The sequence below is a fragment of the Podarcis raffonei genome, chromosome 6, assembly GCF_027172205.1.
Source record: "Podarcis raffonei isolate rPodRaf1 chromosome 6, rPodRaf1.pri, whole genome shotgun sequence".
NCBI classification, from domain to species: domain Eukaryota; kingdom Metazoa; phylum Chordata; class Lepidosauria; order Squamata; family Lacertidae; genus Podarcis; species Podarcis raffonei.
In genome coordinates this window covers 82,167,808-82,195,219 of record NC_070607.1, presented here as the reverse complement: position 1 = coordinate 82,195,219, position 27,412 = coordinate 82,167,808, and the positions used below count along the sequence as shown (strand labels likewise).

Genomic DNA, 27,412 nt, shown 5'->3' with positions numbered 1-27,412 from the left:
TCAAATCCCCACCTCACAGGGCTGTCGTGAGGAGAAATTTTGGAGGGGGAGCATGTATGCTACTTTACGTCTCACATTCAGTGCACCATTCTTCCCAGCCAAGCGCATTTCCTGATTACCCACCTAATATTTAGCCATCTTTCAAGGAAGCTGCAGCATCTGATGAATGCTAGCTAAAAGTCAAGGTTGCTATCCCAAAAGAGGAGTTTACAATGGAAAGGGAAAGGCTTCATTATGCAAATAATGCCCATCACAGAGGATAGCTTACAGCTCTTGAATGTGAATCCACTCCCATGGTGGAAGTTGAGCAAGCAGAGGAAAATGAATCAGCAGACCTCTGCACATGTCCTAATATTGACTTCAGCAGAGTTCTAAGAGGAGCTCAAGTTGGCTATTTGCAGGATTCCACCCAAAGGGACACTAATAAGGCAAAGGTAAAGTTAAAGGCAAATGACCCCTGGATGGTTAAGTCTAGTCAAAGACAACTATGGGGTTGTGGGGCTCATCTCGTTTCAGGCCGAGGGAGCCAGGGCTTGTCCACAGACAGCTTTCCGGGTTGTGGGGTCAGCATGACTAAACCGCTTCTGGCACAACAGGACACTGACAGAAGCCAGAGTGCACAGAAATACCATTTAACTTCCCACCGCAGTGGTACCTATCTATCTGCTTGCACTGGTGTGCTTTCTAACTGCTAGGTTGACAGAAGCTGGGACAAAGCAACAGGAGCTCACCCCGTTGCAAGGATTCGAACCACTAATAGCCATGCTCTGCATGAGTTTGCAAAGTTCTGTTTTCCAGGGCTCTCTTTAGATCTAGCACAGCCATTCATCAAATCATCTTCAATAAGACTTGACACAACACTGCAAAGGGGAAAACCTGTAGTTTTGTTTGTTTGTTTGTTTTCCCATTTTATTTTGTTTTATTTTGAAATATTTATTACCCTCTCAGCTTATTAACCAGATTTATGTTATCATATTAACTGAAACTGATTCAAAAACAACTATGATAAACAACATAGTCTTATACACAGCACAGAAGTTAAGTCCCATTTCCAAGGCTTACTTTCAGGGGCAGGATATTGCAACCTGAGTTGTATTTTGAATTAAAAATCTGTAATGCCGTCCCTAGTAAACTCACGCCTGTGATTGTGCCCCTAAATCACAATCCTCCAGACACTTACCATAGACTAGAGTAATCCCATTCAGGCTTTATTCTCTGAAGGTTTATTAGTTTGTGTGAGTCTTGAGCCAACTCATTTGCTTAGAGCACCAGGGTTTAAATGGCAAAATATTAAATGCATCAGTTCTTAATACTGCATAAATGCTTCAGCATTTGGACTCCCCCACAATAAATGAGGAGAATGGCTCCACTTGCCATTTCTGTGTCTGTTTTGCAAAAGCCGAGTAGTTTAAATCCACTTAGCAACAACAATCACAAATGTTCATGTCACACATGCATTTTGCCACTTAAATGTGTTATTCCCAAGATTCAAGGCAAAGTGTGTGCATATATATATATAATTCAGGGTGAAGAGTACATTTGCACTGCATCTCTAAGTGCAAAAATATTTCACTATGACCCTGATGGCCAACGAGTCCAATCCCATGCAATGCAGCAATCTCAATTTAGGGGCTTTGCCAGCAAGATGCATTATCTATCTACCATTTACAGTTTCTGTGTTTTCATCTCCTCAGACTCCACTAGTTCTGTCATTCCATCGTTTCCATTTGCTCAAGGCCACAGAGTGAGTCCATGGAACAGATGGAATATGAACTCAAATCCAAAGTTCATTGATCAGCAAGTATCTGCTGGAGGTGGATAGACAGGACACAATATATAATAAAAATTAAGGCTTGACCTCTACCATAACAGGGCTGTTGTAAGGATGGTGTCTGTGAAACATCTTGGGGCACTCAAAAGAAGTATGTACATTACTGTATTATTATTGGTCTTTGCTTACTGTCTGTGAGGTTCTAACCAGCTGACAGTACCCCCCTGTTCCACAAAAACTGTTTTGGGTCAAAATGCCACAGTATTTGCTGCTTTTTAGGCTCTACAAAGTAACTTCCAACAATTCTGAAATCAAAGGTAGCATACCTGCCCCCACTGTACACTGGTCTTAAAACTGGAATATTAACCTGAGAGTATCAGGTTCATGCAGAAGCATGGCTTCAAGTTCTTTCAAGTTTCCCCACAACATTGATGGCAATAGGAACCCCCAAACCCCTTGCTCCTTCCCCATATAAAATCCACTTCCATTAATTCCAGATGATCCTTTATCCTCCTTAAAATAAGTGGTATTTCCTTGCGAGGAGACATGTATGCGATTATGCTTACGACCCTTCTCTGGAAGTAAAGTTGCAGTTTTGCGCGCAACTCACGCAGCAGCAAGCCCCCCCCCCCCGCCGGACTCAGCGGACCTGACTTCCGAGTAAACGCGCATGTCTCAACATTGAGCTCAGCGAAAGGATCAATCTGCGTGCGAGGATGTTTCCTTCTGTGCCAGAAGGAGCACTTCTCTTTGATTTAATGCGTGGGAGATGGACTAATTAAATCCTTCCTCCGCTTGATAGTGTTTTTCGGGATTCTGAACCAAAGTGGGGGAAACCCTAACTTTTAAAAAAGGCAATTAAAAGGAGAGAGAGAGCGCAGAGGGATTGTTCTCTTCCGACTGCCCCGGAGGAGCCTGGCTGGTTGTTTGTTTACTTGCAAAGATGGATTCGGGACGCTCCGTGCGCCTCTTCGCTCCCCTTAAAGGGCATCTGATCCAATCAGGCGCTCGAAAGCGCTACGCCAAAGCTCCTCTGCGCGCCTTGCGCTCCCGGACTCAGCGCGCACGCTTCCATCACATGGGCGAGCCCAGCGGCCGGCCCGAGACTACAACGCCCGGCGTCCCCTTCTTCGCCCTGATCAATGGACCTTATTTGAATAATCTGTGAGCTCTTGGACTCAGGCCAATCAGCTGTCAGGGACCCATGATAAATCGCAATGCATTATTGATAATCATAATTACTCTGACATGCGCATTCCGGTCCAGGGGAGTAATTTCCCAACTCTAGGAATTTGTTGTGAAGAAGAAGAAGAAGAAGAAAATAATTGCTACTATTTTGCTCCCGATGCGGGTGCACCATGTCGAGGCGCAAGCAGGCGAAGCCCCAGCACATCCATTCGGACGAGCAGCGAGCCCCGCGCGCAGCAAATGGTAAGGGCGACACCGCCGGACCTGGCGGGTCAGTCGCTAACTTTAATTGATGGGCAAAAGAAATCGACGAGGGAATCGGATCTGCGGGGGAGGGGACGGGGGGTGGGAAGAGAGAAAGAGAGGTCGCTTTTGTGCCAGGGGGTCTTTCTCCCAACGTTGCGCGCTGGGGGTTGCTGGTTCGCGATCCTTGCGTCCTCCTTTCGGAATCTGGACCACTTTTATCCCACCTTTATTTCTAACGGCGGCAGGAACGGATCGGATAATGTGCGTGCTCCTGTTGTTATTGTTATTATTAATAATAATTTTAATATTCTAGGTTGGGACCCGTTCTCTCTCTTCCTCCTCCCCCCCCAAAAAAAAAATCAGTGTTGGACCTGGCTTCTGATCACTTTAGCTTTGGGGAGGATGAACTCTCAATACATATATTTTTATTGAAAAAGACAACAACTCAGGCTTTTGTAGTGTGTGGGACTTCACCACCACCCCGCACCAGGGCGGAAAAGTTTCTATGGTGGTTCTAAGATCTCTTTAGCATCAACACCCCACCCCACTCCATTGTGTGGGACAATCTCGTCCTTAAATCCCAATGGATGTTGCTGGAAGGTAACTCATTTTTCCTCCTCCTCCCCCCCCCTCCAGGAAATATTTCTGGGAGGGATGGGGCATAGGCGAGAGCAACACCTTTTGTAATGCAAGGCTGGCTGGCGGGGGGGTTGAATATTTTCCCCCACCCTTCCATCTCTTTCCTTATTTGGATGAGTCTCTTCCTCTCTCCGCTCCTGTGCACCAAAAACTTTGGGACGATCTTGGTGTTGGGGTCGGAGGGAGGAGAGCGAGCGAGAGATCGCAATCACTCGGGACCTTTTGTAGCCTGACCTCCAGCCATCTTTGATTTCCGACTTCCTAAAATAACTCCGGTGAGCTAATATGGTGTGTTGGGGGTGGGGGGTGAGCAAAAAGGGAGAGATCTTTTTAACAATCTTCCAGAACTCGTGGGCGCCTCCTCTCTCATTTCTGCTACTTCTTCTCCCCCCTTTCCTTCTCTTCTATCGCCGGTGCTTCGTGACTTTTTTCCCCTTTTATAGAAAAAAAGAAATTTGCTGGCTTTTACCTCTCCGGATCTCCTTGATCAAGGGAGGGGCTGCGTGTGGATGTTCAGCGCGGAGCAAAGGGGATGTTGGCAGAACTCGCTCGAAGGCGAAGCGGAGGGCTTTAAATTCCTGGGTGGTGCGAGGAGTTGAGACCGGGATGGGAGTTTTGGGGAGCCTCGCCGGTAGCAAGGCGGACGTAGAAAGCTTGATTTCGACTCCCTTTTATTAAATAAAGAACACGAATCGGAGGATGAGTGCAATAAAGCATTGAAAGGGGGGTATTAAGATTGGTTTATCGATGCAAACCCGAACCTTTGCAATTCAAGTTGGGGGAGCAGTCGAGCCTTTCGGGAATAAAATTAGTTTTCACAATGACTTAGATGAAATACAGTTCCATAACTTGCAGATTTGTTTTAAAGTAGTTGTTCAGGGGCGAATGGAAACATTAGGATGCAATCTTGAAAGTGCATATTGTGCCTTTTTTTGGAAAGGTGAGGGGTAACTCGTTCAAAAGAACCCCCCCCCCGGGAAAACTCCCCCCCCCCATGGATGGAAATACTCGATAACAATGTACTGTATATTTGCGGGGTGTGTGGGAAGGGGACGGTGCTATTCGCGACCCGCAGGAGGTGTGGGGGGCTTTTCTCCCGCGGTCCTCGGCCTCTTTTCTTTCGAGCCCAAATGTGCGATTGTTGAGTCCGGTTAATGGTGATTTAAGAAAACGGCAAGCTGGCCAGAAGGCAATAAATCCCATGTTTAATGCATGACTGTTTTTCCTTTGTGCATGTGCTTAGGATGGAGCGGGGCGGGGCGGGGCGGCCACTGGAGGTGATGTTTCTTCCGTGTAAATCTCTGCCCGCAGCTGGGGAATCACCTCCGGGGGGCTCCCTTGAAACAAAAGGGTTAATGACTCCCTCGGAGTGGCGCGCTCCGGGAAGGCGGGGCGGGGAAGAAGAAACAAGAGGGTTATCAGGGAATTATGACTTTTGAGGAGCCCCTTTCCCGCTGCAGGCACCTGGATTGCAAATAATACTTATTTTTTTAAGTGGGAAACGTCGATCAAGCAATACTTAACTTTGCACCAACGAAGCCTTCAGCATTACTGGATTCCGATACTGCAGAGCTCTGTAACTAGGGGAGGAAATAATGGCAGGGCGGAGGAGGAGGAGAAGAAGAAGCAGCCCCGCGTGCCACTAACGCGCGAGTGCGTTATCCGTAGTAAAAACACTCTTTTAACTCGCGCGGAATTGTTTGAAGGTAACTTCTGGCGAGGGCGCGCGGGAGGTTGCCTGGGAGAGTTGCTCTCTAGCGCCACCCAGGGGGCTCTGCCGGAGATGCGCCGCCGGTACTGGAAAAAACGCATTTTCTCTTTATAGGTTCTTTCGGTTTTTAGTTGGGCGCTCGACCCGCTGAAATGAGATGCACACATGGCTAACTTTCCTATCAGTGGGTAAAACTTAGCTGGTCACAATAATCCCATATGTTTATATTTCCCTTTTGCTGCTATTGATGGTTCTTAGGGGCTAGATTAAATCTGCCTCCTAAAGCTGTTTCGGGATGCCTTCCCTGGAACTGAGAATGTGTCCGTGGTGCCCTTGGGGCGAAGTGAGGCAGGCCTTAGTCTGCTTGGTGTCTGGATTGAGAGATTTGTCCTCTTTTTTCCCCCGTCCCATAAAGCAAACTAGCAAGAGCTGTGTGGAAGCCGCTCTGTGCTAAGTCACTTATTCATTTCTTTTGTTTCAGAAGAGTAGCTATTTCTTGGCCTTTTTTGCTGCAAGTGTGATAATAGAATTGGAAGGGGACACCCCAGGGTCATCTAGTCCAACCCCATGCGATGCAGGAATCTCCACTACTTTAAAAGAATGCGGACTTTGATAGCGAAGCTACTGAGTTCATTGGATGGTTTTGCATTGGTGAAACAGGCTGTGGTCCTTTAAAGTGCCAGGGAATGCTTTTTTTGTCTTCTGTTGTCCAAAAATACCCAACAAGCGCCACTTTCCTGGAAAGAAAGCACAAAGGTTTTGCAACAAATGTCAGGTATAGAAGAGCGTCTGCTTTGCATGCACATAGGGATGAAAGTCAAGAACCCTGCCTGAAACTTTGAACAGTTGCTTCCGGTCTGTGGACAACACTGAGCTAGTGATGTGACAAATAGAAGGTAGCTTTTTGTATTCTCTAAATGCATTGTTAGTTGCGGAGGGAGAGGGGTTGGGTGTTAGGAATGAGGGGAGAGGGAAATGAAACCCAAGAAGGAATATTGTTGCTTGGTACCAAAGTGTAGCCTGCCCTCCTGTATTTAGCTGCAGAACAGCCCTGTGAGGTAGGACAGGCATGGTTTGCCCAAGACCCTCCTGAGCTGTGTAGCTGAGTAGGGGTTTGGATCTGTGCGTCCTCACATTTAAACTTGCACTCTCTACAAAACAGCGTGGAGGGTGTAGGAGCTTTCTCAGACAAAGAAGAAATGTGATGAAGATCTTCACTTTCCTTTCATATTGTTAGGTAGAACTTTATTTTCCTGGAAGTTCATTTAATAATAGAAAAGAGAGAGTAGCAGAAAGTGTTGGTGGGTGTCTGAAAACAATTTCTCTCAGTTACCTGCATGGATTGTGCGTTTAAAATCACGGCAAGAACTTGAATATGCCCATATTGTGCTCTTTTAAATATGGAAAGAGTAAAATTTGATCAGAAAATTCCTTCAAGGTTTCCTGCATATGCATAGCAAGGAGGCACAATTAAGCACAACACTTCTATCCTTGGGCTTGGGGGGGGGGGAATAAATGCAGACACAAAAATTGTGAAGCAATCTGAGAACCATCTCAGTGAAGTGTGTGTGTATGTGTGTTTGCAGTTGTGTGGGGTGGGGTTGGGAATGTTGCTGCTAACCTAGTGATCAATTAGCAGGTCAAAAAAATAGCAGGTGGGTCACTTGAGAACAATAATTGCATACTGAAAATTAGCATTTCCCCCTAGCATTTTAGCTGCCTATTGTGTTTGATAACAGCCACAAGGCCAAATTCTTTCTTTCTTTTTAATGCTGTGTAGAATGTAGAACTTTTTCTAACACTTAGGAAAATTCCAGACCTGCAACTTGTGCACAGTTTCACTAAAAAAAGAAGAAGTAATTACTGCTCACTAGTGTGGTGAAACATTGCACTTTCTTGCTATGGCAGCCATAACTCTTTAGACATGTGAATTGAATATCAAGAAATCCAACAAGAAATAAGTTTTGTTTTTTTAAAAAGGACCAACTTTCATAAATGGAAAGGATTAAGCAAAATAAATACCTTCTGATAAAATGAGCTCTCTTTAAACTTGCGTTGATGATAGATGTGGTGTTTATAGGAGCGTCTTGAGTTTATTTTCAACGTGATAAACTGAGAGAGTCCCAACTTAGATGTCATTTCCCCTCTGTGTTCTTTGCCTGGGAGAGATGAAATTGTTTTTAAAGGAAGCAATAGGAGAATACCTGATTGGCAGGGCTGCTGGAGGCGCCAAGCATGGGGTGCTGTGCATGATGCCTTGTTCTTCGGTTTCTTCCCCATATCCCCCCCCCCCGGAAAAAAAATGCCAGTGGAACACTATATTGGTTGTAGTGATCAGGCCTTTTCTGCGAAACCCGGCAGTCATAGTGACGTTTTGACAGAGCTGCTGCTCTAACCTTTGCCTCCTCCTGCCTGCTGTGGGTGGTAAGTTGATGTCAAGCTTACAATTAGGACTCTCATGCAATTGACCCTGGCAGCGGGGCTTTCGGCTGTTTAGCTTCGCCTTAAACACTGCGCTAGTGTTAAGTGTGGTTTGGAGCTGCCTTGTTTATAGTTGAGGGGTCTTGCTGGTGGAAGTAATTGAGTGCGGAAGAAGAAGTGGTCCTTGGCTAAGGTAGAAGTAAGATTTTGTTCTCGCCCCCTTCCCTTTCTCTTCTGGGCACTGAGCTGCGATATATGGGAGGTGGGGGTGTCTCTGTGCCCCTTCAATACTGGGAGGGGGCAGAAATTCAGTAGCTGTTTATTTCTCATTGATCTTTCAATGCAAACCTGGGTTAGATCGTAAAACAAAAATAACCTCTTTATGGCTCTTGCAATATTTTGCATAGGCAGATGTAGTGCTATTTAGCAAATGCTTCGGGCAAAAATGCAGGCTTGGCCAATAATACTGGGATGGGCAAAGTATTTCTGGTTTGTGCATAGATAACACATCAGTTGCGATTCTCTTTTTGTGAAATGCCACCCCTTTTGTTCTGCCTGTTGTTGTCTTAAAGACAGTTCACTCTGACTATGAAAACATACAGGTGTATTTAATATGAGCCAACACAAAAATTAACCCATTTCTGCAGAACAAAGCTATCTTCACTATAATAAATGCCTTTCTCTGGCCTCCTTTTTAATCTCCATGTTAATAGCATTGGAACAGATGTCCAGTTAAGGCTTTCATTTTAAGCCCAGCAGGTAACTAAGGACACTTCTTAAAAGAAGCTTGTCAGCAATCAGTAGCCTTAAAAAAAATTTTTTTTAATCCCCTTTAAAGTTACTTCACATAGTAATGTGAAATTAAAAATAGATAAAGGTAAATCACCCCTGGACAGTGGACAAAATAGAATCCTATTTCAAGGCTGTGTAATAAAGAGTATGTACCATTGAAACCTTTGTTTTTTCTTTGTAAGTAAACATATTTGGAATCGCACCTGACAACTCTTTGTGTTTTCAGAACAAAACTGCATTTAATTTGTTGCTGTTGTTACAGTTCGAACACAAAAAGGTTCTCTGTGGGACCACCTGCGTAACTGAGTAGTATTGACATAACTCTAATAATATCTGTGTGGTTGTCTTCAGTCATGCTTGGAATATTGGGAATGTTTTACAGTAGTCCACCCCTCTCCCCCCAAAATCCTCAGATCCCTGTTGTATTAATGGAACACAAGCTGAAATGCCCAACTAAAGAAATTATTCAGAACGGTTGCCAGTGGTACTGGCAATGATCTGAATGAGCAGGATAAGTGTAAACTTTAATAGACTTCAACATTATCCGAACCAAGATCAACAAAACCTTTTAGAAAAGAATTTTGGAACGGGAGGATTCTCAAAACAGTCCAGTAAAGAATCTGCATGCATTGGCCATGGACCGCTGACTTTATGTGGAGGGGGGAATGAACAGTGAGGGGGAAATGAAATGGAGTATTTTTGAGGTTGCAGACCCTACTCACTGCCATTTCTAATAAGCACTGAGTAATTGACTATATGGAGAGGGAGAGAGAAAGGGAAGCAGTCTTAAGTGTGTGTGTACAATGATTTAGAAAGGACACAGTCAACCAAACTGAAGTATTTTGAAAAGGAAATATTTCCTACTGAAATAAATGACTCCCAATCAAGCATGACCCAGCCAAAAATAAGTGCTATATCTGTCTTACAATAAGGTGACATCTTTGGGAATTGCTGTTTATAACTCAGTGGGCAACTTTTAAAGGCAAGGTGTATTAGTGTGTGTTTTAAATCTAATCTGCTACTTTGAAGCATGATAAATCTTCACCGCTAATTTGATAATTGCAGTAGATTTTAAATGAGATTATCAACTACACAGACTTGGGCGTGAGACGTGAGGCCTGAATTACTGCATCAGGTCTTATTTTAACATGTTCACATCAGCACGTTAGAAGTTACTTTCCATCCATTGTACTCTGAATAATCTAAACATGCAATCCTGTTCTGGAGGTTTGGCAGATGTAGGGCTTTCGGATTTTGTGAAAGCCCCACCATGCCAGCAGAATGCCACATGTTACTACTATTGTGATGGATAACACCAGCAGAACAGCTAAAATGAGTTAGAGTAATTGGGTGGGACTTTGGTGACACAAGGCATGAGCACACGGATCCTAGCCCTCCTGACCCCAGTTGAAGGTGCAACTTTACAGCTGTGGCATTGGAGCAGACACAATGTGGCATCTTTCGTGGATTGTGTGAGGGTGATACTCAAGGCATGTCTCCATCATCACTGAGTTTGCTGGCTTCCTCCATTTGTGGGTGGCATGTGGCCATTGGTTCTCGCTGGAATTGTTTCCAGGGTCAATGGCAGCATGCCTGCTGTTTTCTCCTTGGCTGGCCCCTGATCGATTGCCGTTAGCAGAGTTTTCCGGGTCACCGTTTTTGTATTTTGGACAATGGACCCTCTGGATACGAACTTAATTTGTCCCAGGGGTCTGTACTTACCCCAAAAAGTCCATATCTGGAGGTGCCACTTCTGCACATGTGCGCGGTGTGATAGAGCGCTTCTGTGCGTATACACTTCTGGTTTTCTGCATTCGTAACTCAAAATTACATTACCTGAAGGTAACGTAAACCAAGGTACCACTGTACTTGTGTTTTTCTTCCTCCCTGGCTGAACATGCACTAGAGGCTGTTCCGCCAACGTTGTTGTTGTTGTTGTTGTTTAGTCGTGTCCGACTCTTTGTGACCCCATGGACCAGAGCACGCCAGGCACGCCTGTCTTCTACTGCCTCCCGCAGTTTGGTCAAACTCATGTTCATAGCTTTGAGAACACTGTCCAGCCACCTTGTCCTCTGTTGTCCCCTTCTCCTTGTGCCCTCCATCTTTCCCAACATCAGGGTCTTTTCCAGGGAGTCTTCTCTTCTCATGAGGTGGCCAAAGTATTGGAGTCTCAGCTTCAGGCTCTGTCCTTCCAGTGAGCACTCAGGGCTGATTTCCTTAAGAAAGGAGAGGTTTGATCTTCTTGCAGTCCATGGGACTCTCAAGAGTCTCCTCCAGCACCATAATTCAAAAGCATCAATTCTTTGGCGGCCAGCCTTCTTTATGGTCCAGCTCTCACTTCCATACATCACTACTGGGAAAACCATAGCTTTAACTATACGGACCTAACATAGCAGTGCCTTAATACAAGTACCGTGGTACCTCTGTTTAAGCACAGCCCTGTTTATGAATGGTTTGGTTTACGAACTCCGCAAAATTGGAAGTAGTGTTCCAGTTAGTGAACTTTACCTAAGAATGGAATCCGAAATGTGAAAGGGCACCGGTGGTGGGAGGCCTCATTTGGGAAAGCGCGCCTCAGTTTAAGAACGGTTTCGCTTTAAGAACCGTCGTCCAGAACGGATTAAGTTCATAAACCGAGATACCACTGTACAGAGTTGTTTCATAAATTTCCCTGCTGGGAGTACTGCATTCCAGGTCATCTTTTGGAGAGAGGAAAACAGAACCTGATATTCTGCAAGCACTGGATATGGGATTAAGAAGTCTTATTTGAGGCATAGATATATACAGTGGTACCTTGGGTTACATACGCTTCAGGTTACAGACTCAGCTAACCCAGAAATAGTACCTCAGGTTAAGAACTTTGCTTCAGGATGAGAACAGAAATCACGCTCCGGCGGCACGGTGGCAGCAGGAGGCCCCATTAGCTAAAGTGGTGCTTCAGGTTAAGAACAGTTTAAGGTTAAGAACAGACCTCCGGAACGAATTAAGTACTTAACCCGAGGTGCCACTGTATGTGTGTTTAGCTATAAACTCTCAAATTGGAGGTGGGGATGGGCCTAGCATTTGCTCCTTCTCTTTTTCGTTCACATACACAGGATACCTGAACTGTATACAGTGGTACCTCGGGTTAAGTACTTAATTCGTTCCGGAGGTCCGTACTTAACCTGAAACTGTTCTTAACCTGAAGCACCACTTTAGCTAATGGGGCCTCCTGCTGCTGCCGCGCCATCGGAGCACGATTTCTGTTCTCATCCTGAAGCAAAGTTCTTAACCCGAGGTAATATTTCTGGGTTAGCGGAGTCTGTAACCTGAAGTGTATGTAACCCGAGATACCACTGTATTCACGTTTCTATAAAGAATGTTGCACTGTTAGAGTAGCTGTGTTTAAGCACCTGCTCTTCAATCTGGTGACAAATCAGCCAAACTGCACAACTTCCAAAGTACAGGTAGTGGTTAGTGGCCTGGGTTTTTTGGCCACCAAGAATGGGTGGTAGGCTATTGTGATCTGTGGACTTGTCAGAAGTGGTCTCCAGCTGTTCTAAGATACCCTTTCTTTGCAGAGAAGTAAGACCTCTCTCAAGCCAACAGTTTTGCTGAACAGTTGCAAAGGTGAAGGGGAGAAGGGTCATAGGTCAGTGGGGGAGTGGCACTGGAGGTCCCAGGAACAGTGGGAGAGTGCTATGGCTATGAACTTCTTCTGGGCTTCCAAAATGTGTCTGTTTTGCCACCATAGAAAATAGGATGCTGGCTGGAAGATATGCCTTGACAGGCTTCCAGGTCTTATGATCCTTATGTTTCAGGAGCAGGTCTGAGAATTGAAAAGTAACTCTGAAAGTGGTGTCGAATTTGCATGGGGGAATGTGCAAGCCAGATCTTCTCATCAGCTTTTGTCCATTGAACTGGATTTCTAAAAATTAAAACCAGGGTGGATAAAAATCAATGGTTTTTAAAAATAAATAAATAAAAATCAGATTTTTTAAAATTTAAATTGAATTTTAAAATAAAATGCTTTTGGAGAAAAAAATCTATCTAAAGACAGTATTCTATTTATGTTACATTGTAGTCCAAAGGCTATTCATCAGGAAATAAGGATTTGTTTTAAGTTTTTCATGTGTGCTAAAACTCAGTCTCCTGGTTTGTTTGTTTGTTTTTTTAAAATTTAACCAGTTAACAAACATGGATACATATGCTATAATGTTATTGTTTTAGTTAAACAAATTGTTTAAATTGTTATTAAGGAAATGATTATTTTTCTCCTTCCAATAAAGTACAGCGGAAAAGTTGTCCAAATATAAACAGTTAACTTATTAAACCTCACAATAATTTCATAATTATCTGTCTATGTATTTCTAATAGTATAACTAAGTCAGTAATTTTTGATATAACTGTAAAAACTACTCTGAAAATTGTATTACAGCGGGACCTCGGTTTAAGAACAGTCCTGTTTACGAGCGATTCGGTTTACAAACTCTGAAAAACCGGAAGTAGTGTCCCGGTTTGCAAACTTTACCTCAGTCTAAGAACGGAATCCAAATGGTGGATGGGCACTGGCGGCGGGAGGCCTCAGTAGGGAAAGTGTGCTTCGGTTTAAGAACGGTTTCGGATTAAGAACGGACTTCCAGAACAGATTAAGTTCGGAAACCGAGGTACCACTGTACTCCAAAAATGAAACCTTCATCTGGTTGTAAATATTAAGATTATACCAGCAAGAATGAGTCTTTCTGTAAAAAAAAAAGATTTAAATCAAGTCTTACTGACTAGTGATTTAAATCAAATCCACCCTGATTAAAACCAGTCCAGCATAAGCTGTGATTCAAAAAGTCGGATGGACAGGGCAATAACATTGGATTTGGTGAAAGTGGCCATACTTTGCCTATTATAACCTAGTGGGCCAAGCTCCAAAGCATGGTGGGTTCCAGTTGCTCCACACTGGCCAGAAGCTCTCCATCCCTGGATATCTACACTTGTGGTGAAAATTTCCTTTTAAAAAACCAACCAAATGTTTGCAAGGCATCATCTTCTGCTATTTTCTCAAGCATGAGCTCTGTAGTAAGACATTTATTACTGAAGGAAGATCTTCAGACCAGGCTCTGGTCCCAGATCATATTCCTCTGTGGGTGTTTGGTGGTGGTAGTTCAACGAAATGTTTTTCAAAAACTGCTTTTTCCACCACTGTGTGGGAACCCATTTTTGTGTGTGTGTGTGTTTGTTTGTTAATGCATGAACTTCCTGTTGAACATTTTCCACCTCATTTTCCATAAAATACCATATTGATATAAATGATTCCATTCCTGCACATAATTTTGAAGACAGTGAATGTGCTTTTTGGGCAACATGTTTGTGACGGTGAACCCGCTTTTAACTTGTTTTTGCCTTCAGTGCTTAAAAAAACCCCTCCATTTTAAACAAACAAACAAAAGCCCACCTCTGGTTTTTGCTTCCTGTTCCTCATAAATCTGCTCTGTTGACTACTGTTGTGGGATATTTCAAAACCTAATTAATATTTGCAAAGCAAGCTGATGTAGACTTTGCTTGGCTGGCTTCTGGCTACTATTTAGGAAAGATTCTGCTTTCTGAGAGTTCTGCTTTGTGTCACCCTTGCCTAGATGTTGACTGGGACCCCAGCAAAAAACCCAACTAATATATTTCATTATTGAGTGAAGAGTAAACATTTGGGAAAGCTAGTGAAGAAATTTGTGACGTCATTAGAGGAACAGGGTATAAGAGAGGCCCTTCACCTCATAGGAATTTGCTTTTAAGGGAGAGGTGGGTGAATGGGTTGTCACACAGCTAAGGTAAGAATGAAGTCAACTGTGATCTGGACAGGGAGGTTGAAGCCAGTGTGATGTACAGTGGTACCTCAGGTTAAGAACTTAATTCGTTCTGGAAGTCTGTTCTTAACCTGAAAGTGTTCTTAACCTGAAGACCACTTTAGCCAATGGGGCCTCCTGCTGCCGCTGTGCCGCCGCGGCTGCACGATTTCTGTTCTCATCCTGAAGCAAAGTTCTTAACCCGAGGTAATATTTCTGGGTTAGCAGAGTCTGTAACCTGAAGCGTATGTAACCCGAGGTACCACTGTAGTGGTTAGAAACTTGGACTAGGACTGGGGAGACCCGAGTTCAAATCCCTACTCTGCCATGAGTGTCATGGAGTGACCTTAGACCATGAGTAGGCAAGCTAAGGCCCGGGGGGCCGAATCCGGCCCAATTGCCTTCTAAATCTGGCCCACGAAAGGTCCGGGAATAAGCTGTTTTTACATGAGTAGAAAGTGCCCTTTTATTTAAAATGCATCTCTGGGGCATTTGTGGGGTCTGCCTGGTGTTTTCACATGAGTAGAATGTGTGCTTTTATTTAAAATGCATCTTTGGGTTATTTGTGGGGCATAGGAATTCATTCATTCCCCCCCCCAAAAAAATATATAGTCCGGGCCCCCAGGAGGTCTGAGGGACAGTGAACCAGCCCCTTGCTGAAAAAGTTTGCTGACACCTGCCTTAGACAGTCATTCTCTCTTCCCAACCTTACTTTACAAAGTGGTTGTAGTGACTCATTCTGGAGGGGAGGACACCATCCTGCACTGTCCAGGGGCAGGATAGAAATGGAGTGAGTGGGAATGGATAAATGTCTCTTGCCAGGGGAATAATGTGCAGGTGCTGTTAGGTCTGCATGCATATGCCATTATAACTGCATGGAAAGAACAGAGTTGCTATCTTTGTGGGTGTGGGGCTTTGGGGGGAGGATGCATTTTTGTGCATATTACGAGGCCTGGGAGCTGCATTGCAAAATTCAGAGAAGAATGAACTTCAAAGGTGATAGCTCTGTTTTGGTTCTTGGATTGCTTTGGAAAGTGCAAAGTGGATAGTGCAAACTGCTTGCCTTCAAATGCAGATTGAATCTAATGTCTCCCCACCCCAGCTGAGAGTGAGTACATAATACATCTTAAACAGAATGAAAAGTGCTGATTCCTTTCAGCTCACAAGGGTGGGGTGAAGGGAAGGAATTGTTCTCCTTCCCTCATACTGGTGGGCATTAAAAAAAAAAATCAGACTCTGTACTTCCAAAAACGCCAGTTGTTTTGTCATATTTCCAATGCTGTACAAAGTTTCAAATTAGCCCTATGCATAACGACCTAATGATTTTAACTTTTAATGCAGTAAATCCATTGCAAGAGCCCTTTTCAGCCATTCTCTGTGTATTAATTGAATGTTGTACAGTACTGAAGAAGAAATGCTGTGACTCTGCATGTGTTTCTTGAGAAAGACCTGAACCTGAGCCTTTGAGGTGTAGCCTTGCAATAAACATCTGAGATAAACATCTGCCCTCCTCCAGTCTTTCCCCTCCATAATGGAGTGACATATTTTTTTTTGTAATTTCAGGGAGTTTACAAAATCTCCATTCTGTTGATGGTGTAAACACCCGGGATCTCCACATGGGGGAGCATCTATAAGAAAAACTAACTTGAGGAAATTTGCAGTATAATTCCATAATGTTGGCTATTACTTTTTTAAAAAAAGAGTTGGTATGCTCCTCCTTTCTGTAAATAAGGTGGCACAGAGATGAGGCATCTCATTCCTGCACTAGCAGGTATATGTCCAGCTTGGCTGTGTTTGTGGGTGCATTTGACTCCTTCAGGGATAAGTGTGCTCTCCTGATGTACGGCATTCCTGTTCAGAGAGCTTTTGCAGGAATCAAATCTTTATGGGATCAGGCTGTAGCCCAAATAGTGTCCAGCCCCATGCAGATTGGAAGCCTGCGAGGCATGAGTTAAATAAAGCCACACTGCCATAGGTGGATTGGGGGGCGGGGCTCAGTGGTGGTGGCTGATGGGACTAATCAGGTGTAAGGCACAAAGGTGAACAGTGGGTAAAGCCGATGACTGGTGGAGCCAACTAATTCTAGTTTCGCCCCCACCTACCTAGAATCATAGAGTTTGAAGGGACACCGAGAGTCAATTATTATTATTATTATTATTATTATTATTATTATTATTATTTATACCCCACCCATCTGGCTGTGTTTCCCCAGCCACTCTGGGCGGCTTCCAACAAAATATTAAAATACAATAGTCTGTTAAACATTAAAAGCTTTCCTAAACAGGGCTGCCTTCAGATGTCTTCTAAATGCAGGAATCTTTTGCCCAAAGTGGGGCTCAAACACACGACCCCAAGATCAAGAGTCTCATGCTCTGCTGACTGAGCTATCACAGCAGAGTGGGGAGGAGGCTGACAGGTTGTAAATAAGAAGGCAGGCAAGTGAGAACAGACTGCGATTGATGGGGGCAGCGCCCCATTCACCCGAGTGAACCAGCCTCCACTGCTGGGGTATGTGTGTGTTGCTGTCAGGGCACTTTGAGTTCCCTCATACTGTATTGCATACCTGGACTTCTTTAGCCTACCTGTTCTGTTAATGTTGCAGACATTGGAATCTGGTATTGGAAGGCAATTTGCATGGATAATGTACTCTGTCATTGCATAGCTATTAAGAAATGCTTTAAACAGGGGTGGTAGGAAGCTTAGCAGCCATATTGCTTTGACACGTGGCAGCAATGGGAACTGGATTTGGGTAAAAGGAATTGAAAATCCTCTTTGATTGCACCTTGCATTTCTAATGTGCAAATATATTGGTCTACTAGCTTCCTTTTCCCAGCAGAGACACCTGATTGTGCTTTTGTTCCTGTAAAAGAACCTTGCTCTGAGACCCCTTCTCTCTCTTTGTTTTTCTTTCTGATGTCTCTTTCTAGGGAGTCCACAAGACGTCCCAGGTGACAGAGGGGGCGAAATGAGTTCCAAAAGGTGCCGGACGGAGGAGACCAACATCTGCGAGAAATGCTGTGCAGAGTTCTTTGAGCTTTCCGAATTCCTCGAGCATAAGAAAAATTGCACTAAGACGCCACCTGTCCTAATCATGAACGATGGCGAGGTCACGGTGCCCCTGGAAGACTTCCCTGACAGCTCCTCGGGGAGTTTCCCCAGCAATCAGATGGACGGTCAGACAGCCAAAGAGAGCCCTGCCAAGAGTCACTCTGCTTCTGTGGAGAAGAGAGCAGAGAAGGTCGGCGCTGAACCGGAGGGAGGGATGTATCTCAAAACGGAGCCCCCTGTCGTTCCCGCTGCTCATGAGTTGAGCTATATGCCCAAACCTAAAGTACCAAACACTAACGTGACTTTGCAGTCCATACGTGGCACTAAAGTGGCTGTCAACCAATGTACCTCGGAGACTGTGTCTCCATCCATGGCTGGCCTCAACGCCATCCCCATGATCCTTGAGCAGCTAGTGTGCCTACAGCAGCAGCAGCTCCAACAAATCCAGCTGACGGAGCAAATCCGGATCCAGATTGCCATGATGGCCCCCCACATCCTGCATCCTTCGATAGCTGCTGCCGACCCGCTCAAAGCTTTGGGAGCCCACATGTCCCAACAACTGTCAGCTGCTGTGGCGTTAATCGGACAGAAAGCTGGGAACCAAAGCCTATCCCTGGAATCCTTGAAGCAAGGCAAACTACCTCATTCGAGTGCTGGCATGCCGGCCGCTGTCTCTATGGCCAGCGGGCTCACGCCAGCGGCCATCTCCTTGAAGCCCGACGCAATCAGAGGCCTGTCAGGTGCCATCTCCCGCTTCCCCAACCCTTTGCTACCTCAATCGTCCAGCTCGGTCATCTTCCAAAACCCGCTTTCGGCCATCTCCCCAGCAGCGGTCGACCCCTCGAAGAAGGCGAAAGGGAAGCTGGCCACTCTCAACATGCCCGAAAACAAACCAAGCCTGGAAGAGCCTTCCTCCTTCTTCAAACACAAGTGCAAGTTCTGTGGCAAAGTCTTTGGCAACGACAGCGCCCTGCAGATCCACCTCCGTTCGCATACGGGCGAAAGACCCTACAAGTGCAACATCTGTGGCAATCGCTTTACGACCAAAGGCAATCTTAAAGTGCATTTCCAGCGACATAAGGACAAATATCCCCAAATCAAAATGAATCCTTACCCGGTACCGGAACACCTGGACAACATGCCCACCAGCAGCGGCATCCCCTATGGGATGTCTGTCCCGCTGGATGAATCCAACCTTATTGTGGACACCAAGCCCATCTTGACTGCACTGCCTACCTCTGTAGGTGCCAGCTTACCTCCACACGCTTCCAACTTGGCAAGCAGCAAGGATTCTTTTGCCGGTGTGCTTCTGAGTGACATGCAGCCCAGGCCTTCTCCGGAAAGCGAGGGTGGGTCTTCATCGGGTACGGCGAGTCACGAGTCTGGAGTCGAGCAGAACAGGAGTTCCCCGCAGGCCGGCTGCAGCGCAAGTGTGTTTCATGTGGGCAGAGCTGGTGAGCAAGGCTCCGAAACGACAAAGCTTCAGCAGCTGGTGGAGAACATTGACAAATCTGCGTCAGACCCCAACGAGTGCCTGATCTGCCACCGAGTCCTCAGCTGCCAGAGCTCCCTCAAGATGCATTACCGCACTCACACGGGCGAGCGGCCCTTCAAGTGCAAGATCTGTGGCCGCGCCTTCTCTACCAAAGGCAACCTCAAGACGCATTATGGAGTGCACCGCGCAAATACCCCCTTGAAGATGCAGCACTCCTGCCCCATCTGCCAGAAGAAGTTTACCAATGCCGTGGTGCTGCAGCAACACATCCGGATGCACATGGGCGGACAAATCCCCAATAGCCCAGTCCCAGAAAACACGCGGGACAACACTGAGGTGGAGGCTACCATAGCTGAGAACAACGGAGACCCGTGTTGCCTGGAGGATAACGCGGAAGCCATGGAGACAGAAGGAGATCTGGAGTTGCAGGATGGCCTAAGCCACTCTTCCAAGCCACTTGCCCCATGTGGTACTCCAGGCGAGCCTACAAGTTCTGTTTTCTCCAGCATTTCAGCCCTGGAAAGCCAGATGAAGATGGTGAACTCCACCTTGTCCTTGCAGCGCCAAAGCAGCCAGAAATGCAGCGATAATGGCTCAGGAGAGAGCGATGGTATGACCAATGACTCTTCCTCAGTAATGGGTGATGCAGACTATCAGAATGGCAGCCGCAGTCCTGTTGCCTCTGATTCAGCTTCTTTCCCAGCATTGTCTCCAGCCAACAGTCAAGCAGAGAGCCCCACATCCAAGTCTCTAGACTTCAACATCCAAGAGGATAGTGCAGCGGGAAGTAAGGCTGAGGGTCCCGAAACCCACCCCATGGGTCCTGAAATCCGTCCCGTGGAAAGGGATAGTGCTTTGGATCTAACTTATGGCAGTATTGGTCGAAAGATTATCAAAGAGGAACCTGGGTTGCTCTTCCCAAATGGAGAATATGGTGAGTCACCCTTCCTTCCTTCCTTTTCTTTTCTTTTCTTTTCTTTTCTTTTCTTTTCTTTTCTTTCTTTCTTTCAATAGTCCCCATTACAGTTACTGTTACATCTATGGGTGTGTGTTTCGGCTTCACAGCTTACTGACTGTGCCTGACTAGCCAGTCTCTTGGACCAGGTATGGAGAAGCAGTGGCATTCCAGATGTTGATGGACTACATTTCCCATCAGCCCTGACCACTGGCTGTATTGGCTGGGGCTGATGGGAGTTGGATTCCAATCATGTCTGGTGGGCCAGAGGTTCTCCAACAATGTGCACCCAGCACCCAGCCTGGGAGACTCCCAAGTTGGAGAAATGCTATAGCTGCTCTCTTTGTGGAATTGGTATTTGGTCTTTCTCTGGATCTAAAGCTAAGCAACATGACAGGAGCCTTGAGAACAACCCCATGTCCTCTTCCCATCAGATGAGCTAAATAGAAGTCAGGTAACCACTGCCTCTTTGCCAGGCTCCTGCTTCCTCACCATCTGTCTGCCCAGTTTGTTCCAAATTCCCAGTGTCTGTAAAGCATCAAACCTAAATGTAATCAAAAAGACACGCACATCTAATGACACAACCCAAGATACTTAAACTAATTTCCTTAAGACAGGAGCAATTGGGTAGTTTATTTTCTTTTTCTCCCTTTAAAGAGTGCAAGGGATACATGAATGTGTCTGACTGAAGAGCCACAGTAATCTCATTGATGGGAGAAAGGAAAAGTTTGGTTTCTTGTTTCTGCCAGAGCCCCAGTTGCTTAAAATGGCTTGACCATATGGCTAAAGCAATGGCTTAAGAAGTAATGTGAAACTTCTGTGTTGCCTGCCCTACCCCCTCAGGAGGTACATATTTCATAGAATCATAGCATTGTAGAGTTGGAAAGGACCCAAGGGTCATCTAGTCCAACCCCCTGCAATGCAGGAATCTCAACTAAAACACCCATGACAGGTGGCCATCCAACCTCTGCCTCATACGCCACAGGCCTTCATGTGCCTTCAGGTGTCTTTCTCTTCACACAAGTAACCTTTTCAATTAAAATAGTCTCATAATTTTCTGTTGAATTTGTTGTTGTGGTTAATTTACAAAGCTTCAAATTAATTTCTCATTCATTTGGGAGGAAATGTAAGATAAAGTTTCAGCACAGCACTAACTGAGATCACTGTCATGCCACAAGGTCATATATACAGATGATCTTCGTGGCTGCAGTTATTGGCTGTTGAATCTTCTCTTATGTGAGATGCTCCCAATCAAGGATAATCCCTGTGTTATATCTTAACAGTGCAACAGCTGTCACCAAGTCACTGGCCTGTGGATGGCATTTGTGCCATGCAGATAACCAGGAATGATTTCCTTTGCTGTTGTTGCTCCTCCCTCCCTCCACCAGGGCCAGCAGTATAGTGGAAAGTTCCCCATAAAGCAGCCATGTGGAATTAATCTTCCTGTGTTGCTGGTGCTGTGTGGGACTGGAAACAACTTGCTGCAAAGGCAATAATATCAAAGAGCCATACCACATTAGACACCCAAACGAAGCTGGAAGATTGAAGGCAGGCAAAAGCAGTGACTTCTTTGCACAGATGAATTCCCTTCCACAAGAGGTAGTGCTGGCCACCAATTTGGATGGCTTTAAAAGAGGATGGGACGCGGGTGGCGCTGTGGGTTAAACCACAGAGCCTAGGACTTGCCGATCAGAAGGTCGGCGGTTTGAATCCCCGTGACGGGGTGAGCTCCCGTTGCTCAGTCCCTGCTCCTGCCAACCTAGCAGTTTGAAAGCATGAATTCAGTTCTTAACCTGAAACTGTTCTTAACCTGAAGCACCACTTTAGCTAATGGGGCCTCCTGATGCTGCCGCCGCATCGCCAGAGCACGATTTCTGTTCTCATCCTGAAGCAAAGTTCTTAACCTGAGGTACTATTTCTGGGTTAGCAGAGTCTGTAACCTGAAGCGTCTGTAACCAGAGGTACCACTGTAATCCTCTTTTAAAAAAGGTAAAGGGACCCCTGACCATTAGGTCCAGTCGTGACCGACTCTGGGGTTGCAGCACTCATCTCGCTTTATTGGCCGAGGGAGCCGGTGTACAGCTTCCGGGTCATGTGGCCAGCATGACTGAGCTGCTTCTGGCAAACCAGAGCAGCGCACAGAAACGCCATTTACCTTCCTACCGGAGCGGTGCCTATTTATCTACTTGCTGATGATTCTTCCATCTGATCTAGCAGTTGCCTCTTCTATGTCTTGTCAGAAGCATTGTAAAACCATCTCCATTATGGTTGGGTCTAAAAGAGTTGGGGGTTAATGCCTAATACAACAAAGCTATTATAACATCAAACTTTCAACATACGTCTTCTTTTCATCAATTTTTTTTAATATCATTGAAAAGTACTGCAAACATAGAAAAAGACGTCAAAACCTGTGCTTAGCAAATACAAATTTAGCAAAATTTGTATGACACTTAATTGTCATTAAAGCCTCCTTTGTTACCCACCCAAAAGCAGAGGGTCTCCTCTCCCCCCTAAGTCTGGAGACAGGCATCCATTTTAAAGGATAACATTCGGTATTGGGCAAGCAGATTTGCCCTGCCTTTCCTGCACCCCGGAAGCCCACATGCTCCTCATGATCTGCTCCAGAAGGTCCCCTAATCCTCCAGAGCAGATTTTGGGGTGCCTGTGGAGCTGCAGGGTAGGGGAGAAGTCCATCTAATCCAAGCTGCTGTGACCAACTGGATGGATGCACAGGGGAAGCTTGCAAGCAAGATCTGAACCCCAAATGCTCTATTTCCTCCTGTAGTTTCCAGCATCTGATACTGCAGGCTCCCTCTCAACAAAACATAACCACCAGGGTTAGTTGCCTCTGATAGCTTTATCCAGCATTAATTTTTTCTAACCTGCTTTTAAAGTCATCCAAGTTGCTGGTCATCACTGCCTCTTGTGGGAGAGAGTTCTATAGTCCTAACTTCATGCTGTGAGAATAAGTCCTTTCACTTGTCCTGAATCTGAGTCCCATGGCATGAGTGGTAGTCTGTTTGGCTGGTGTACAGACCCTAGAATTCTATCCAATGAGAGGATTTCAGGTACACGTTATTATTTTTTGTCCTGCTCTGGTAAAACAAGCCAGTCAGCAGACTGCATATACCGACGGCAACCAGCTATCCTATTTACAAATGACCTTGTGCTTTTGTGCATCTGTCTCCAACCTAAGCATATGATCATATGGTGATTTGTTCGCATTTGCTCAGCTGGATTTTGTGTGTGTGTGTGTGTGTGTTAAAAAAAAGTCACTAGGTCCTTTAGAAACATTGAATCAGGCTCATCGCATTCAAGGTACCAATGCGTTCTCTGTCCCCCTTTTGAAATTATTCTGTAGGTCGAAACAGCATCCACCCTGCTTTTGTCAGAGCACCGCCAGGTCTTATAAAAATGGAAGTTCCTAGCGATCGCCCCATCAGCACGGCCCATTTTATTGGCCCCCATGTGTTGTCGTCCTCCGGGCCTCTGCTGGTGCCGCCCCCTCGCCGGACTGCGAAGCAACATATCTGCACTACGTGTGGCAAGAACTTCTCTTCGGCAAGTGCCCTCCAGATTCACGAGCGGACTCACACGGGCGAAAAGCCCTTCGCCTGCACCATCTGCGGAAGGGCTTTCACCACAAAAGGGAACCTCAAGGTGAGCCGAGGAGGGAAAGCACTGATTTTGTATTGCAGAAAAATTTAAGTACTGATCCCTCACTTTTCTTTCTCCAACCAAAATGCTAGTGGTTGCTGTGGGAAAGCCAGAACAGCAGCAAACTTCTGAAGCTGGAACTGGTACTATGGCCAAATGTGTCACCTGTCTCCTCCTTCCTGGGACCTTCCAAATGTTCTTGAACTAAAACTCTCATCATCCCTGACCCCACTGGCCATGCTGGCTGGGTCTGAGGGGAGTTGTAGCAACATCTAGAGAACTACAGGATCCTCTGCCCTACTTTGATTAGAGTTCAACGTGAGTCCCTCTTTTGGGGTGGGGAGATGGGCCCACCATCAGCAAGTCCACATGCGGCAATTGTGGCAACTTAGTTGTGTGGCAATTTATAGTCAATTGTGGATGTTCCTGCTGCATTAGTTATCAGTTGTTATTTTAATGGTGCACTTTAATTAATTTGTGATTAATTTAAGTAATCAGATTAATTTAATTGTGGTTTACCTTGCTGAGAAGAGGGGCTCAGGTGGACTTTGTGTGAGTACCTTTGCAATCCTCCTTTTAAATGCATTCACTGAGTCGGAGCAGAGCCAGTGGCTGCAGCCCCTCTCCATGTCGTGAATTTAACTTTGACGTAGAGGACCACATTAAAAGGGCTTGTCTTTGTGTTGTAAAATGCCTCTTGCAGAGCTTCCTAAAGCCCACAAGGGTCTTAACTTCATTGACGTTCAGGAGGTTCCTGCTGCTTTAGCTCTTGCCGGGAAAACCCAGCACAGAGAATGTACCATGTTCGTGGGGGTAGGGAACTTCCTCTTGCCATCTGTCCCCTTCCCTTTTAATCGCTTGCCTTTTTAATCTCTTGCATCTGTGTAGCACCGTCATTCCAGGGAGCACAGGGCAAAGTGCTTGGGGTTATTGCACTTTTCACTATTAACACACCCGTGAAAGTAGGTTTAGGGAGTGATGTACTTTGCCCAAGTTCTGTGGCTGTGGTTTGAAACTCTTTCACAATGTAAATGCTTTACCCATAGCTCCCAATTGCTTCTTGCCAATGGATCGGTTAGAAGTGGAAACATCATTTTGATATTTTCCCCTCCTTCCTGTCTCTGTTAAGGTTCACGTTGGAACTCACATGTGGAACAACTCTCCCAGGCGTGGAAGACGACTGTCCATCGACAACCCCATAGCTCTACTTGGGAACGATCCCAAGAAGGTATCTGAGATGTTTCCCAAGGAGGTTGTTCCTGCCTCGGTCAGCCTCGATCCCTCAGCATGGAACCAGTACACTGCAGTCCTCAGCAATGGCTTAGCCATGAAAGCCAACGAGATATCTGTCATCCAGAGTGGCGGTATACCTTCTCTTCCAACCACAATTGGGGGAGGTCCGGCAATCAACATAGCAATGAATTCCGCCACAGTCTCCAAGATGGATGGTTCCCAGTCTACGACTGGTTCAGAGATCGAGAAGCCCAGCAGCACCGCCACAGACACTGTGCCAAAACGCCAATTCCCTCACTTTATGGAGGAAAACAAAATTGCTGTCAATTGAAAGCCAAGAAAACTTGAGAGGAAGCAGAATGGATTTTTTTAAAGGAATCACTATAGAAACATATATATATTATGTTTTTAAGAGATTACACCTCAAGTATCCTTATTTTCCTATCAATGTGCAAATGAGTCTATGGTTGTCTTTGTAAAGAGTTGCCCAGAGTACAATCATGCTGGTTTTGTTTTGTTTTGTTTTTTTGGGGGGAGTCTATTTAGGGCTCTCCTCTTTTTTTCTTCTTTTTTTGGAAAGATGCGGGTCTTGCAAAGTAGTTCTTACATGGATGACTTTAATGTGTAAAACGTTGCCCGTTTTACAATGTGAAAATCCAAAACTGATGAACATATATACCTCTTTTTGTTTCGTTGTTATGGCTTAGAAATCAATTGTGGCTTCGAGAAGAGCAGGGTCAAATCAGTTGGCCATTCAGAGAAGGACACAGGGAGTTTGGCACTCCTGGAATTCACGACTGATATGTGGAAAGTAATTATGCGGGTAAATATCCAAGAATGCCACCCTTTTAGGATAGTACCTTTTGTGTGTGTGTGGTTTGTTTTTAAATGTGGTTTTGAATGTAATATTACTATAATGCCTACTGGACGTGCAGATCCCACTTTACTCAGAAGAATGTGTTGTTGGATATGAAAATACATTTTTAAACTGGCACTGTCTGTTTAATCCACGATAAACCTTAAATACTTTGTACTGGTGACTGCTGCTTATTTAAAAACTACATGAACGCATGCACGCCATCAAGATAACTGTGCCAAAATCCTGATTTTGCAGTGCATTGCTGTTCCACACCCACTGCCACCCCCAAATACGCCACATTGCAGGGAGGAAGTTGGGAGAGACTCATCGAACGAGCAAGAGGGTAAAAGCTTTGTATATACTGTCGAAAGGGAATTTGGATCCTTTGGGGAGGCCGAGTTTGGAATGTTTCACTGGGAATCTCAAGGGACTGCATTTTGGAAACAGTTCATGTAGCATGAGGAAACCTTTCGCCTGTTCATGCATATTTGATTTTCTTGGGAAATGTCTGTATCAAGATTCTGTATTTAAAATGAAGTGGGGGGGGGATGAGGGGTGTTCTAATTTGCTAAGACACTTCCAATTCAGAAATTCAGGGTGCAAACCACCCAGATGTTTTATCTGTATGGACTTCCTGTGTTCTTGTGGTGCATTTGGAGTTTGTACAGGAGAAATCTAGGGTTGCTTGCAGGGGCTGACAGCTTCCTTTTTGACTTTGTGTATTTGCATTTTTGGGGGGAGGGGAAAACAATCCACCCCCCCCAAAAAAAAACCCTGATGGCATTTGTGTTTGTATGAAGGTTACTAGGATGGCCCTGTGGATTCTAAGTTATCTACCTCATTATTATTATATTATTATGTTGTTGTTCTTTTTGTAGTGCTGAGTGTCTATTTTTCTATCAAATAACCACTGTATTAAACTTGAGGTCCAAGCAGAGGCTACTGTGCACTATTTGAACCAAAATATGATATGCTGGTAAGAATGTCTGATGATGTCATGGTGTGTGTGAGGTTTGTTTGTTTGTTTGTTTGGGGGCTTTCCCCCCATAGCCCCTCCCCTCCTCACTTCTGCATAATCTCTTTGTGGATGTGAAGCTACATTGGAAAATAGAGCTTAGTATTCGGTATTAAAATGACTTGGAATAAACATATGGCTTCTCCCCCACCCCCCGAATTCAAGGGTCCAGCTGTGCTCATGTGGAAGGCTCATGAAACAATGTGGATTCAGTAATAATAATAATAATGAAAAAATACACTTTACTTGCACCATGTTGTTGCACCTGAACTATATTGCGTGTGTTTCTCCTCTCAGTTTTTTTTTGTTGTTGCTTAGGATCAGTTTTTTGCCAAGTTGTGCCTTTCCTGCTGGACTTCGTAAAGAACACAACCCTGTTTACACTGTAAAATGGATCTTGTTACATTGAACATGCCAAAGGTTCATCCCAATCATCAAATGTCTCTTCTGAGTTTGCGAATGTATGGACTTTTAAGGAAATACTGTGTAGCTTTTTTTAAAAAGAAAACTTATCTACTGAAACGTTTCTGTTGATGTTATGAAAATAAATTTGGGATGACTTTTTCACACTT

At 45.1% G+C, this 27,412-nt stretch overlaps 1 protein-coding gene and 1 long non-coding RNA gene across 4 annotated transcripts; one reads left to right on the top strand and one right to left on the bottom strand.

Annotated features, from left to right (window-relative positions):
* Positions 1-2,729: 2,729 nt before the first annotated feature.
* Positions 2,730-27,412, top strand: SALL4 (spalt like transcription factor 4). 3 transcript variants are annotated; one of them, XM_053394270.1, is made up of 4 exons: positions 2,730-3,202; positions 17,506-20,055; positions 23,438-23,736; positions 24,863-27,412. In XM_053394270.1, the coding sequence occupies exons 1-4, from the start codon at positions 3,130-3,132 to the stop codon at positions 25,295-25,297; spliced, it is 3,357 nt and encodes a 1,118-aa protein (XP_053250245.1). In that variant the 5' UTR covers positions 2,730-3,129; the 3' UTR covers positions 25,298-27,412. The 3 variants fall into 3 exon arrangements, with proteins under 3 accessions (XP_053250245.1, XP_053250247.1, XP_053250246.1); XM_053394272.1 differs by lacking the exon at positions 2,730-3,202 and adding an exon at positions 3,365-3,466; XM_053394271.1 differs by lacking the exon at positions 2,730-3,202 and adding an exon at positions 3,951-4,119.
* On the bottom strand, positions 3,046-4,818 carry LOC128416470 (uncharacterized). Its single transcript, XR_008331220.1, has 2 exons — positions 4,314-4,818; positions 3,046-3,476 (listed from the first exon to the last, which is right to left on the bottom strand). It is a non-coding gene; the product is annotated as an uncharacterized LOC128416470 (long non-coding RNA).